This window comes from Trichosurus vulpecula, chromosome 7 (assembly GCF_011100635.1).
Source record: "Trichosurus vulpecula isolate mTriVul1 chromosome 7, mTriVul1.pri, whole genome shotgun sequence".
NCBI classification, from domain to species: Eukaryota; Metazoa; Chordata; class Mammalia; order Diprotodontia; family Phalangeridae; genus Trichosurus; species Trichosurus vulpecula.
Genome location: NC_050579.1, coordinates 226,180,085 through 226,195,582, shown reverse-complemented (window position 1 = coordinate 226,195,582; position 15,498 = coordinate 226,180,085). Strand labels below are relative to the sequence as shown.

At 38.3% G+C, this 15,498-nt stretch overlaps 1 protein-coding gene across 8 annotated transcripts in view; it reads left to right on the top strand.

Annotated features, from left to right (window-relative positions):
- Window positions 1-15,498, top strand: part of LOC118856549 (muscular LMNA interacting protein) — a 386,664-nt gene that overhangs the window by 158,101 nt on the left and 213,065 nt on the right. For all 8 annotated transcript variants that reach the window (XM_036766910.1, XM_036766912.1, XM_036766909.1 and 5 more), the window contains exons 2-3: window positions 10,263-10,418; window positions 14,316-14,711. In XM_036766910.1, the coding sequence (XP_036622805.1) occupies window positions 10,263-10,418; window positions 14,316-14,711 (552 nt within the window). The remainder of the gene's footprint in view (window positions 1-10,262; window positions 10,419-14,315; window positions 14,712-15,498) is intronic.

The window sequence follows — 15,498 nt, the reverse complement described above, 5'->3', positions numbered from 1 at the left end:
ATTAATGCAGAATTCTGAGTGTGCTGCGTACCTCCAGGAGAGGACAAGTCTATGTCCCTGTATTTGAACTTTATCATTCTCCTCTGTATTTCTCAGTGCACATATTGCCCTTGGGGCATAACATCTTCTGTTGACAATGTACAAATATGGCTATCACAGAGTTGAAGAAAATCAATACTTAGAAAATAGAAATACTAGAAGCTGACGACTCCAATCAATTGAATTTGTGAAATTTTGTTTGTCTTCAATCAGGACATTTACTGTTTTTGTGTTGTTCTGGAGTGGAACTTCATTCAATTAGTGTGTTTATGGAGTACCTACTGGGTGCAGAGCAGTATTCTGGGCTCTGCAGATATATGCGAAACCGAGATAGATTATGACTTTAAAGAGTGTACGTTCTGTTAAATAAAAACAAAATATATCAAAATGAATCTAAAGTAACATCAGCTGGGGGATTTGGCTGGGGAAGGAAGTCCCTATGCAGCTTCTAGCCTAGGAACTCTAACATTGAGTATGGAGACATGATAAGAATCATAGATATGACAAGATTTATAGATTGGGCTAGAAGGGAACTTAAAAATCATCTAAGCCAAATCCCTCCTTTTATAGATGAGGAAACATAGCCCCAGAGAGAGAGAGAGTACATCCATGACAGTTCAATATGCACTATCGACATTTTTCTCCATCACTTTCTTAATTTTACAAAATCAACTAAATAATGAATCAAATCCGGATTTATGGTGCATACTGGTTTCTAAAGTGTGAATGCTCACAATGCAAGTTTAACACTTGGCTTGCTGGTATCCAGCAAGAACTGGTATTCCAGCATGCCCCTGAATGTGAAGCTTCTAACCAAGTCTAAGGCATTTTCTACTGCTTGGATGCTGCCTTTGGAGACAAATGCTATGTGAGACTGCAAAGGGAAGATTGCTGCTGAATGAAGGAGGGGGAATCACAGAAACACTCCAGACAGTCAATAAGTTGGCCAAGAAGCATTTATTAAGTGCTGATTTTGAGCCAGACACCGTGCTAAGAACAAGGATACAAAGAAAGGCCAAAAAAAAAATTCCAGCCAAACCAAAGCACAGTCTTTGTTCTCAGTGAATACACATTCATGCACTCTAAGAGAACATAGGACATCTAGCACGTAAAAAAGGCAAAGGACAAACTGAAAGGGGAAGGCATTAAAGAGGTAAAATATATCAAAGCAGCTAGGTGGTACAGGGGATAGAGCATCAGGCTTGAAATCAGAAAGACTTGAATTTGAATCCTGACTCATCCATTTACTAATCCAGTGATTCTGGACAGGTGAGTTAACGTCTCTCAGTCTTATCTACCTCACCTATAAAACAAGGATAATTATGGCGTCGATCTCACAGTGTTGTTGTGGGTATCAAATGAGAATAAAGCACTTTGCCAACTTTATATCTCTATGTTAAAGCAAGCTATTATTTATGTTGGGCTTTAAAGGACACATATGAACTCAACAGATGAGAAGAGAGAGTAGGAGGATATCCCAGGCATAAGGAACAGTATGAGCTAAAGCACAGAGGTGGAAAAGCACAAGGTATATTTTTGGGAAAGAGTATTCCAGCCAGGACAGAATGGAAAGGATAGTGTTGAAGAGAATAATATGAACTCAATCTGGCAAGATAGGATGGCTCCAACTTGGAAATGTCCTTGAATGCCAGCCAAAGGTGTATGAACTTTGTTCAGTTGGAAGTTGGGAGCCACCGAAGATCTTTGAGCAGAGTGGGTTTGCGCACAAGGAAAATTAGCCTGGTAAGTGTTATGAAGGATGGCTTGGCAGGGTGGGAAGAGCGTGGAGGCGGGTTAAGAAAAAAAAAATTGATTTCACGCTCTTTTTTCATGCTATTTTTGTTAAGTGGTGAAATACTTCAGGGAATCCAGATGCTCCTATGTTGCTGTGTTCTATTTAGATGCAGAGGACAGATAATATATCTCATTGGCTTCTTTTTAACCCATCACTGCATATTATTTGTCTCTGTTCAAACACAAACCAATCCTTGCCTATGCTTTCTTGTCTCTCCTACCCCTAATTGCTCACTTTGAATGTTACAAACTTATTTTTGTGATGAGATGCCCGGCAGTTGCCAAAATAATTTTCTTTTTCTCCCCAATCCTATATAGCTCTTCTTTTCATAGCATATCCATTTATTTAAGGCACTGCTGTATAAGAAAATTATGTACAAAGATGAGGAAGACATATTTTTGCTACTAATGACCCACTTTTAGCAGTTGGGGACTTCATAGTAGGCCGTCCTCTCTCTCTTTCCCTCTCTCTCTCTCTCTCTCCCCCTTTCTCTCTCTCTCCCCCCACCCATCTCTCTTGGTCTCTCTCTGTTTCTCTCTATATATTTATGTCTATATATGTGCCTCTATCTGAAACTACAATTGAGAGCTGACAAAATGCTAGCTAGCAGGGAGGGCAGTATTCCACTTACCTCTTTTTAGATTTTTTTTTGGGGTTGTTTTTGTGAAAGGCTTCCTTCCCACCTCAGTCATTGGTTTGCTCACTGCCTTATGTGATGCTTCCAAAGCAGTGGCTTCTGAGTGAGAACGGGAACAATGACTTCCAAGTGCACCAGGGCAGCCTAGCAGGGAGCACAAAGACCAAAACCCAGGTAAAAGGCAGACTTTCCTAAATGTTTTACCTTGCACTGCGTGACCATTTTTTGCTGCTGTCAGGTTGCTGTGAGACTGATGCAAGAACAGGTTAATTTGACTGGGAAAAGGAAATGATAGCTAGCATCCTGAGCAAGGGTGAGCTGGTAAATATAGACCATTTGTTAACTGGGGAAAATCAAAGGATCTGTCCTCAGGGGTGCCCTTGCTGGGGGGTAGGGTTACTGATGCTACAGCCTGTAATGTCTTCATTTAAGGGGAGGGTAAATTTCTGTCTAAAAGTGTTTGGTGTCATGGAGGAGGTGACATTTAGCTGCTTGGTGTCATGTCAGGAAGGAAGAGGAATTTTAGGGTGAGAAATGAAAATGAGCTTTCCAAAAAAGGATAAAGCAGACCTGAGAAGCATTTCAATGGAATGTCAGGGGAAAAAAAAACTTTTCAGATGATTTATAAGTCTGTCCAGTTGTTTTCCCAGGAAAAAGGTACAGGTTCTGACCTTGTAAGACTTTCAAACCAAATCAAAGAAAACCTAAGGAAATATACCATAAGTTCTACTTGTAGAAAGAGATTGTATCATCTAATAGGGTTTTCTAGTTCTCATTTTGACACATAAAGTGGTTCAAACACAGGCAGGGAGCGGGAGGTTCAGGCAGCTTTGACAACTGGAAGTGTTAATTGGCATTTAACAAATGTAAAGCTATTAAAGTGCGGCTATTTCTGCTTTGTGGAAAAAAATAATTTGCCATCACCATAGCAATTCATCTCTCTGGGCCCATGGAACTTGGCTGCTTTGTGTAAAAGAACAGCAAATATCTTTTCTTTCCCCAATAAGAAGCTTGAAAACCTAGTTGTTAACATGTGACCCTCTCATTGGAATTCCACACGGTGGCCAGAGCAGTTTCAAATCCCACTCAGATGGAAATTCTGTGCAAATATATATCTCACGCTTTGGAAAAGAAGAGAACACGAGGGAGAAAGAATGAAAAAGAATATAGCATTCTGGGATGGCACTTCTGCCTTAAAAGTGACAGGAACTATTGACTTCTATTTTAATTTCTTTTCCTCCTGTGTTTATAGTCTATAGAGGAGACCTTGTTCCTGATGAGATTTTGGTTTCTCACCAGTGACCCAAGGAGAGATTTTCAGTTCTGTGAATTTTCTCATCACTACTATTGCAAATAACAGCTTGTTTTGAATTTTTTTATAAAAACTCAGAATTTGTGCTGTGGTGTGGCACAGTGAATAGAGTATTGGGCCTGAAGTCAGGAAGACTCCTCTTCTTGAATTCAAATCTGGCCTCAGACACATTATCTGTGTGAAACTGGGCAAGTCACTTAATCCTGTTTGCCTCAGTTTCCTCATCTGGAAATGGCAAACCACTCTGGTATCTTTGCCGAGAAAACCCCAAACGAGGTCACAAAGAGTCAGCCATGACTGAAACAACTGAACGACAACAGTAAAGATGGAGAAATATGACAGAGGGTCAAGAAGTAGCTCCTGGAGACTGGATATTGTGCTGCTCTTGGAATAAAGATGACCTTGACTTGCCTCTGGTTCACACCAGCTATATGATGATGGGAACCAGGAAACTCTTCAAGGCCATTAGTTTTGGAGGAGTTGCCAACCTCCATTGGTGGAAGAAGTTACTACACTGGGAGTGATAGCCACCTGAGTTCTCTTTCCTCTCTGATTTTAGTGATGTTGCTGTCTCCTTGTTCTCTTCATACCTGTCTGACCCCGTCCTTTTAAATCTCCTTTGCTTAACCATCACCTATGTTTCATTCCCGCTGTGGTTGTTGTTTTTGAGTCATTTCAGTCATGTCTGATTCTTTGTGACCCCATTTGGGGTTTTCTTGGCAAGGATACTGGAGTAGTTTAGCATTTCCTTCTCTGGTTCATTTTACAGTTGAGGAAACTGAGGCAAACAGTGCTTAATGACTTGCTCAGGGATACACAGCTAGTAAGTGTCTGAGGCCAGATTTGAACCCAGGAAGATGTCTTCCTGACTCCAGGCCCAGTGCTCTATGCACCATGCCACCTAGCTGTCCCATGGACAGCTCTGTCCTTCACCTTCTGTTTCCTCTTGGTGACCTCGTCATGAAGCAGCCAGGTGGTAGAATGGATAGAGCACTGAGCGTCAGAAAGATCTGAGTTCCACTCTGGCCTCAGATACTTACTAGCTGTGAGACCCTGACCAACCAGGTCACTTGATCTTCCTTTCCTTCAGTTTCTTCAACTACAAAATGGGATATAATAATAGCTCCCACCTTGTAGATTTGTTGTGAGGATCAAATTGGATAATATTTGTAATAAAAGCACTTAGCACAGTGCCTGGCACAGGGTAGACACTATATAAATGCTTATTCCCTACCTCTCTTTCATCAGTTTTGTTATCATTTCTATGTAGATAACTCCCAAATCTGTAGATTCATCTTTCCAATTAGATAAATAAACATCTTGTTTATTTATGTTTATAAGATGTTTATTTAACATCTCCACCTGGGTGCTCCATAGACATCTCAAACTCAACATATCCATTGTCTTTCCCTCAAAAGCCATCTCTTTTTCTAATTTTCTTTTTTTCTGTTGAGAGCACTACATCCTTCTAGTCACCCAGGTTCACAAACTTAGAATCAACCTTTCAGTCTCCCAGTATGCCTTCTGTTAAGACACCCTTTCAATTCCACCTCCTCAGCATCATTTACATCCATTCCTTCCTCTCCCTCTCTATCACTCCATTCTCTCCCCTCTCCAATCTGTCCTTCACTGACTAACCAGGCCTGGCTAGATCATTCTCTTGCTCAAGAAGCTTCAACGCCTGCTTATTGCCTTTAGGAGCCAATGCAAACTCCTTTTTGAGACTCTTAGAGCCCTTTACAATCTGGCTCCAATTTATTTTTCTGCACTGACATCCTCTTCCTCTCACACATTCACATTCCAGCCGCACTGGCCCATGCTGTTCCTCTCACTAGAAGACATTCTATCTCCTTTCTCTAGGCTGTTATGTAGGCTGTCATCCCCGAGCAGAGAACGATTTCGCTCCTCACTTTCACCCCCTGAAATTCCAAGCTCTTGTCAAGGCTCAGTTTAAGTGAGATCTTTCTCACGGCATTCCAGATCTTCCCATTTTTAGTGTTATTCCTTACCCTCCCCTCTTCTTCCCACTTACTTAGCATTTAAAAATATTTTGTATTTACTTCAATTAATTAATTAAACAGTAAACATTAAGTGCCTACTATATGCAACATATTGGTGATATATATAAAAAGAATGAAACAATCCCTGATGTCAAGAAGTTTACATTCCATCAGGGGAAGCAACACACAAAGACACAAGCACACAGACACAGACACAAACATATGCTGTGTATATGTGTGTATACATGTACATACATGTAGAGTAAATATAAGCTGGATACAGAGCAAGCTAGCAGTTGTGTGTGGAGATAGGGAATCAGAGAGGCTTCTTATAGAAGAAAGGAAGGGAAATCAGCATTTTTTAAGGGCCTATGATGTGCTAATCGTGTAGCTAAGTACTTTACAAATATTATCTCATTTAATTCTCAACAAGGTAGGTGTTATTATCATCCTCATTTTACAGTTGAAGAAACTGAGGCAGACATGTTAAGTGACTTGCCCAGGGAAAGACAGCTAGTGTCTGAAGTGGGATTTGAATTCAGATCTTCACCTGATTCCAGGATGGGGTGCTCTATCTACTATGTCACTTAAGTTGTCTCTAGTACTTGTGTTATGTCTTTAAAAAATTGAGGTATTCTGTTAGGTGAAAGAGAGGAGAGAGTGTATATGTGGACTTTGGATATGTGTTTCTCTCTAGGAGAATGTGAACTTTTTGAGGACAAGAATTCTTTAGGGTTTGTCTTTTATCACCAACACCTAGTGTAATTCTGGCACGTAGTAGGCACTTAAAAATGTTCTTTCTTTTGAATTCCCTACACCAACAAAATCATAGACCAGAAAAACCAAAACAAAACCCAATATTTTCCCAAACTTGTATGAGTACAGCATGAGTATTAGTTTAGAGAATATAAAATTATTAAGGACAGAGCTGGGACTGTCCGGTTATCAACATATTATAATGCTGATCAATTCTTCTGGAGTACAAGGTTATAAAAGAGCATTATGTTAAGTGGGTAATACGTTTTCTATTCATACTTTAGTCACTCTATCGTTCATCAAAATATGGAGATTAACTTAAAAAGGTCTAGGATTTATAAATCATTAATTTCAGAGATCTATATGGATTTATTTAATAGCATTAAGTAGCATTTAACCTTGAGAGAAAAACTTATCAACTCCACTAAGGGTTATTAAATATTTATGGTATACAGGGTGTGCACACAAATAGTGCTTAATGAATTAAATTTAAGATATTGTATATGTGTCAGAATGATTATGCTTACTTGTATTAATAATCACAATTATCTAGAACCCTCAAATTAAAAAAGTGGTACTTTGCCATCTTCATATAGCAATTTTTAGAGGCAGCTAGTTGGCTTTAGTAGATAGAGCTCTGGGGCTGAAATCAGGAAGACCTGAGTTCAAATATGGCTTCAGACACTTCCCAGCTGTGTGACCCTGGGCAAGTCCCACAATTTCTGTTTGTTTTAATACATTGGAGAAGGAAATGGCGAACCACTTCAGCATCTTTGCTAAGAAATCCCCTTGGACAGTATTGTCCATGGGGGTCACCAAGAGTTGGACATGACTGAACAACATCAAATGGTAACTTAGGGCTTATAAATTGTTTGGATCCTAACTCTATGAGGTAAGTAAGATAAGCGTTATTATTCCTGTTTATGGTTGAAAAAACTGAATGACTTGGGGCAAGTAGATATTGAAGTGAATAGAGCACTGGGCCTGGAGTTAGGAAGACCTGAGTGCTAATCTAGACTCAGACACTGTGCAATCCTGGGCAAGTCACTTAACCTCTACCTGACTCAGTTTCTTCAACTGTAAAATGGGGGTAAAAACAGCACCTACCTCGCAGAGTTATTGTATGGATCAAATGAGATATTTGCTGAGTTCTTGGCACATAGTAGACACCATACAAATGCTTATTCACTTTCCCTTCCTCAAGATCACTCAGTGGAAAAGTGTCAGAGTTGGGACTCTAGCCCAAGACTCTTAATTGAAGTAACAATGTAGTACGAATCACACCATGCTGGCACCTCCACATAATAATGAAATCCTTTGAAGTTAAGTAACTGAGTACATTTGAATGGGTTTCAAGGGAGACTCATCTTATGTTGCTTTGTCCTCTATAGTTTATATCTGTGATCTCAACATTCTGTATTTATCTCAATTCACAATGCATCAAATATTTATTAATTCCCAGCACTATGCTATTCACTGGGAATGCAAAGACAAAGGAAATAGCCTCTGTCCTGAAGGAGCTTACATTATGTCAGGGAAACAGCACCTCGATGTGTGCCAAATACAAAGTAATTTATGTGCTCTTTTAGAAGGTCGTACTTGAACTGAACTTTGAAGGAAGCTAGGCATTCTAAGAGGTGGAGTGAAAGAGGCACAAAGATGAGGGATAGAGTGTTGTGTGGGAGGAACAACCAGAAAGTTGTTTTGGCTGGACCACAGAGTACAGGAAGAAGAGTAATGAGGTCAGAAAGAAAGGTTGGAGAATGGTTGTGATGGGTTTTAAATGCCACGCTGAGCAGTATGATCTTAGAAGTGATAGGAAGTTTTGTAACGAGGGTTTATTTTTGTTTTTGCTTTGTTTTGTTTTTCTTTTCTAATTGGGGAGATGGTGGCAGGGGGAGAAAATTATTTTTAATTAAAAAAATAAAATTGAATTGCAAAAGAAGTGCTTGGGAGTACATTGCAGTTTATTGAGCAGAGGAGTGACATGGTGAGATCACTACTTTAGAACTATCACTTTGGCAGCTGCGTGGAGAGTGACTTAGAGAGCGGAGAGATCTCAGACAATCATAGAATCATTTAGGTTTTAATTAGGGAAACAACATATTAATACAAAATATGCATAAATATATACAAAACAAGGGAATTTATGGGCTTTCTTTTGTGGGGGGTAAGGAAAGATTTTATTTAGAAGGTGGTATTTGAACCAGATTTAGAGCTGGAAAGGATCTTAGACACCATCTCCTCATTTTACAAAGTAAGGAAACTAACATCCAAGGTGGGTTTGGTAGCACATGCCTGTGTTCCCTGCTACTGTGGAAGCTAAGACTGGCAAATCTCTTGATTTGGGGAATTTTGAGCTATTGAAAAAAGGGAGGGAGGGAGAGAAAGAAGAGGAGGAAAGGTAGAGAGAGAGAAAGGAAAGAGAAGGGGAAGAGGGAGAAAGAAATCTCACGATCAGTTAAGAGTCTATTTTAATAGGGCAAGTGAGAGGTAGTGAGGACCTGAACTAGCATAGTAGTTGCATGAAAAGAGTGTAGGCAACAAATGCAAAAGATGCCATGAATGTCGAATCAATGAGATTTGACTATGGATTGGACATACTGGTTGAAGGAGAACAAGAAGTTGAGGATACCTTGAAGATAGGAGTCTTCTTAGGCAACTGCACACTCGATGTGAGGTAATAGAAAATTTATATGAATAAGAATGATTCATTCATTCATTTAATATTTTTAAAAAAACCTGTTAAAAATACAAAGATTAAGAGATTGTCCTTTCTCTCATGAAGCTTAAAGTCTAGGAGGGATGATAAAATTTGTTACACATAGTGGTGTGCTGGCAAATGTTTACCGACTAGATCTTTGAAAAAAAAGTATATAAAGGACATAATTTGAAATTTAATCTGAATTTTCAACATTTTTTTCCATCACTTTCTTATGTCTAGACAACCAACAAGGCCCGATGTGTAGTATTTACCATTTTCATAGTTGTAAATGTTTACATGGAACTGGTTAGAGCTGGCTCTAGCACACTACTGGTTCTCCCCTCTCCCTCCCCCGCCCCAGTAACCCAAAACAAAAAAGAAAAAAAAAACCCCAAACATAAATTTGAATATAAGTGTATTCAAACTAGAGAAAGGAAGGTGGGGCATAGGGCAAACTTTGCCTGGAGTCATAGTCATAGCACCAGGCCTAATGTCATTGAAAATAACTTTGCTGTCAATTGGGCACTTTTCTACCACTTCATGAGGAGGTGACCAGGCCAGGCTCACTTCACTCCCAACTCCACTGTTCCTTCTCCTGACTTCTTAATCTCTTCATCAGCAGTCTTGCCCCCTGTACCTGTACCCTTCACCTTTACCCCCTTTCTAGCTCTCCATTATTTATGTATTGTCTCTTTCTGTTAGAATGTTAGTTCGTTGAAGACTATCATTTTTGCTTCTATTTGCATCCTCAGAATTTAGCAAAATGAATGGCAAATACTGAGCACTTAATAAGTATTCTCTCTCGCTCTCTGTCTCTCTGTCTGTCTCTGTCTCTGTGTCTGTCTCTTCTGTCTCTGTCTCTCTCTCTCTCATATCTAGTCTAACTCGGACTGTCTCAGTTTCAAATGAATATCTCAGCATTAACTCATGTTCCAACTATGTATCATGCTCCCTGGAGAATAAAGGATAAAATATCTCATTAATAAGGTTAAAAGTCTTATTTCTTACTTATCTTGTAGGTCCTTTCTGGAGACTCTGAAACCAAACCTTTGATCTTCACATTCGTCCCAACCATACGAAGACTACCAACTCATAGTCAAGTTGCCGATGCCTCTAAATACCTTGTTAAAATTGGTGAAGAACCAAGAGAGAAGAGCCAGGAAACAGTAAATAGGGTAGGCTATTTTTATGCTTATCTTGAAACTCATAAAATTTGCATTAAAATGAACTGTGTTGTAAAAAATGTTTTAAATGACCATCTCTCCCTTTTTCACTTTATTTTTCCTTAAAAGTTATAAGTTCTAGGGCCATCAGTGATGTTATGCTATTTATAAGAAGAGCCCACGGATTTCAAGATTTTCTATTACAATCAAGGGATTCTCATGTGATATCCCATTAATTGCTGTGACTTTTTTGTCACAGCTCTTATCTGCTTCCTACTCTCAGTCCTTGAAATTTTTTATCCTATACAATTTTTTTGTAAAAAATTAAGAGAAATTAGAATTATTTTAATAATTCATTTTGAGAACTTGACCATCGGTGGCTAGCTATTAAAAGCTAGAAAAGATTTTGGAGGTCATCTAGTCTAATGCCCTCATTTTACAGTTGAGGAAATTAATGCTCAAAGAGGTTATTTGACTTGGTCAAGGTTAAAATGAACTCATATTGTCTGTCTCCATATGCAACACTGGGCAGCTTGGTGGTGCAGTGACCCCAGGCACTTTTAAATATATCAATCATAAATAAGTCAAGTAAAGTTAAACACAGGCCTTAGCTCAATTCCTTTGGATTTATATGCTGCATCCATATGTACTCATTAGTCATTTTAAATGTCTCTATCTACATGCCTGTCTCCCTAATCCCCCATCTCCCACCCTCTACCCCTCAACCCCTCAACCCTTTCTACTTTGTGGACAAAAGGTCTATCTGCCTGCCTTGAATCAACTATCAAATTTCGTCTCATCAATATTCAATTCATTCAATATTAGAAAAGTTTAAAATTCACCCACAATCAACTGATTGTTTTAATTTTTTTTAGTTACTTGAAGAACAGTTCAAGAATAATCTTCTCCCACCCCTACACCCTCAATACCAAATTGGCCAAATCAGCTGGATTTGTTGGTTGATTTGTTGTCATAGAGATTGGACAAATCAAACACACAGCAGGCCAGTAACACTCTTCAGTACCAGATTATATTGTAATTGGGAAATATTTTAAAAAATAAACAGAAATACAATAGAACATTGATAACATTAATATGTGGCCTAAAGGAATCCTCATGTATTTTTTGATGGTTCTAGTTTCTATTTGAGTTTGACACCACTGACATAACCAAAACAGTTTTAGATATAAAATATAGCTTTGATTTCAGATGTAAGGTGACTTCAGGAGTCAAAGAGCAGCAGAAAAAATGCTATAATTTCTTCTTAATAAAAAAAAATAGAAGATATCAATTACTTGAAATCACACCTCAAAGAATGATTAGAAATAAAAAACTGAACTTTGTCGTAAAATGTCCACATTTTAACATGATCTCAGGGTAGTTCATAATGTCTTGTGGTTTCCAACTAGACATTCATGAGTTTATTGAGATCTTTAAGTTTTGGGAGACCCAGTAATTTCTTCCCTACCCCCTGTTTTATTGGAAATTTCATTTAACCAATATTTATTATGTGGTTGGAATTGGAATACAAAAATAAAAGATACAGTCCCTGCCATGAAGGACCTTAGATTCTACTGGGGCATGGACTAGGTAACTTTCTATTAAACTTACTACAAATCCCTTATAACCAACACACATGTTTTTTTACAGTCTACAAAGCATTTTTCTCATAAACATATGAGGTGTCCTTGGACTGAAGACATATCTTCAGCATCTACTTCATTTAATTATTTTAGAGGCAGCTAGGTGGCCCAGTGGATAGACCTCTGGACTGGGGAGTCAGGAAGACCCGTGTTCAAATTCAGCCACAGTCCTTTATTAGCTGTGTGACCTTGGGCAAGTCACTTAACTGTTGTCAACCACAGTTTCCTCTACTGTAAAATGGGGATAATAATAGCACCTACCTTTCATAATTGTGAGGACCAAATGAGATAATATCTGTAAAGTGCTTAATACACTGCCTGGCATACAGCAGTTGCTAAATAAATGCTAGTTATGATGATGATGATGGTGATGATGGTGATGAAGATGATGATGATTTACTATTCAGCATCAAAAAATATTTAGAAGCTCATGTGCTGATGGATGAAATGTCTGAAGCGGGGGTGGGGGACAAATGACATAGTTAGGAGTCAAATAAGTACCTTTCACTTTAGGTTATCCCCAGATTAGTTTAGAGATGGTTCCTCCCTTGAAATTTGCTTCTGAGCTATTTGTCAGTGTAAATAACTATACTTCACAACCGTTGTGGAACAGTTCTTAAACTTTTTGGTCACAGAAGCCCTTTATGATCTTAGAAACTTTCCAGGACACTGAAGAACTTTTATTCATGTGGGTCATATCTATTGATATTTTTTCTATTAGAAATGAAAACTGCTAAAATTTTGAAATATTTATTAATAACTTAAAATAACAAAAATAATTACAGATTGCTACAAATAATATATTTTATGAAAATAACTATATTTTCCAAAACAAAAAATAGAAAAGGATGACCTTATTTTGAATATTGTTGCAAATCTCTCCAAAGTCTAGCTAAGTAGAAGATACTTGTAATCTCATTTTTGGTCTAAGTCATCATCATCATTCTCACTGTTGTAATATCTTATTTTGGTGCGAATACATGAATAAATTTAAATCTCATGCGGATTTGTAGCTGGAAAAGGAAGGAGTATTTTATTAGGCAAATAAGGTCTTAGTATTATTTTGAAATATTAATAAATATATTTATATAAGTATAACTACATAAATGGGGCAGCTAGGTGGCATAGCGGATAGAAGGCCAGACCTTGAGTCAGGAAGACTCATCTTCCTGAGTTCAAATATGGCCTCAGACACTTACTAGCCATGTGACCCTGGACAAGTTGCTTCACTCTGTTTACCTTAGTTTCCTCATCTGTAAAATGAGCTAGAGAAGGAAATGGCAAACCACTCCAATATCCTTGCCAAGAAAACTCCAAATGGGGTCATGAAGAATAGGATGCAAATAAAAACAACCGAACAAAACATTATATTGAAAATGGTTTTGACCTCAAGGACTACCTTGAAAGAGTCTTAGTGGATCACAGATCCATTCCATGACTTCATTCCATGTTGCTCCCCTGCTTGATAGTCTGCTGTGGTTCTCTAATATCTTTTGGATCAAATATAATCTTTTTTTTGTCATTTAGAGACTTTCATAACCTGGTCCAAACTTATCTTTTCAAGCTTATTACCTAATATTTCCTTTTATGTACTTTATGTTTCTGTCAAACTGGCCCTGTTGATAATACTCACATTGGACTTTCCACAAATTGAATGGGTTACCCTTTATGCCTGGAATGGACTCCTTCCTCACTTCTCTCTCTGAGAATCCTCCCCAATTAACCTGGCATTTATTTGTATATATTTTGTATATATTTCTGTGTACATAGTTGGTGTTCAGTTGATGCTTTCTGATTATTAATGTGAGGAATCTTTATAGTGGTACAGTTAAGAAGCCATTCATACTTTCATTTTGTGTGACTCTTGTTTATATTACCTATAATTTTTAACTGCGTCTTTCTAGTGCTCTCTCCCCCCAGAATACAAAATATCTTTTATTTTGTGATGTTTTGTGTGTATGCATATACACGTAAAACATCATACATATATAAAATACAAACATATGTACAGATGCACATATATACAAAACAAACTTATGTATGTATGTGTGTTTACATGCGTATGTATATATTGTCTTCTGTATAATGCAAGCTCATTGTGTGTGTGGGGTCTATTTCGGGTATTGTCTTAATACTCCCAGTGCCTCATACAGTGCCTCACACATAGAAGGCACTCGAAAATGCTTGTTGAATTTTTGAATGATAGGCAAGTGAAGGAAAGAGAATACTTATCTATCTAAACTAAATACATTTATGTCTCCTGCAGTCCAATTCCAATGAATTCTCGGACCACCTGATTTCGAAAAGTGGAATCCAACAAGAAAGTGATATCCAGACATACGTGTGCTCTACAGAAACCAGCCAAAAGATTTTCCAAGGCAGAGGGCTTAAATTGAATCAACCAGAAACAATGCAGCAGAGTGACCTTTTCAAAGCAGAATATGTCTTTATTGTGGACTCTGAAGGGGAAGAAGAAGCTGTATGCAGAAAGGAGGACAAACAGGCCCCTACGGGGAGTGGTCATGGGTTGGCAAGACCCAGGTCCCTAGCTATAGCCCCAGGGCCTGTCCCTACACTGCAAAAATCACATCGTGGTGACTTCCAAGTTCCAGGACAACCTGAGCTTCCTCAAGATGCAACCAATCAACAAAAGCCAATACAGGTACAGCTTACCTTCATTGCTTTAGTGCTTATCTATGACTGGTCTTTCTTGAAGTGCTGCATAAATAATATTATACAGACTGGGTTCTGCATCTCAAAGGATTTACAGGCCAAGACAATCAACAGTGATGTGAACAAACCTATTCCTTCAGTGAAGACAGTAATATCATATGCAGCATTCAAAAAATCAATAGCTTAACAGTTCAAAAGACCTATGATAATAAGTTATTTAATCCAACCCCATCATTGAGGCAGCTAGCGTATAGAGTTCAGGATGAAAAAGTCCTAAATTAAAATCTTGCCTCAGACACTTACTAGCTGTGTGACCCTGGGTAAGTCACTTCTTTCCTACCCATTTCCTTGCATATAAAATGAGGGTCACATAACAAAGTTGTTACAGGAGGTTTGTGAGGATAAAATGGGGTAATAGATAAAGCACTTTTGCAAACCTTTAAGGCCTAAACAAGCATAGGTGAGAAAACTGAAATTAAGAGACTTACTTGCCCAAGCTCATGCAGGTAGTAAGAGGCAGAGCTGGGAATTGAACTCAGGTCATCTGACATTCTTTTTACTGCATTGCCACTCATCCAGGTCAAAACTCTACATAAAGAGGAGTAGATTTTATCAACGAGTTATCCACCTCCTCCAATATATAGGAAGGGATCATAGAGATAATTAGGTCCAATTCAGGTTGAGAGCGATTAATCTGCCCAGGATCACACAGACAAAATTTGAGCTCACATAGTCTAACTCCAAATCCAATACTCTTTCCCAGGCATCATGTTGCT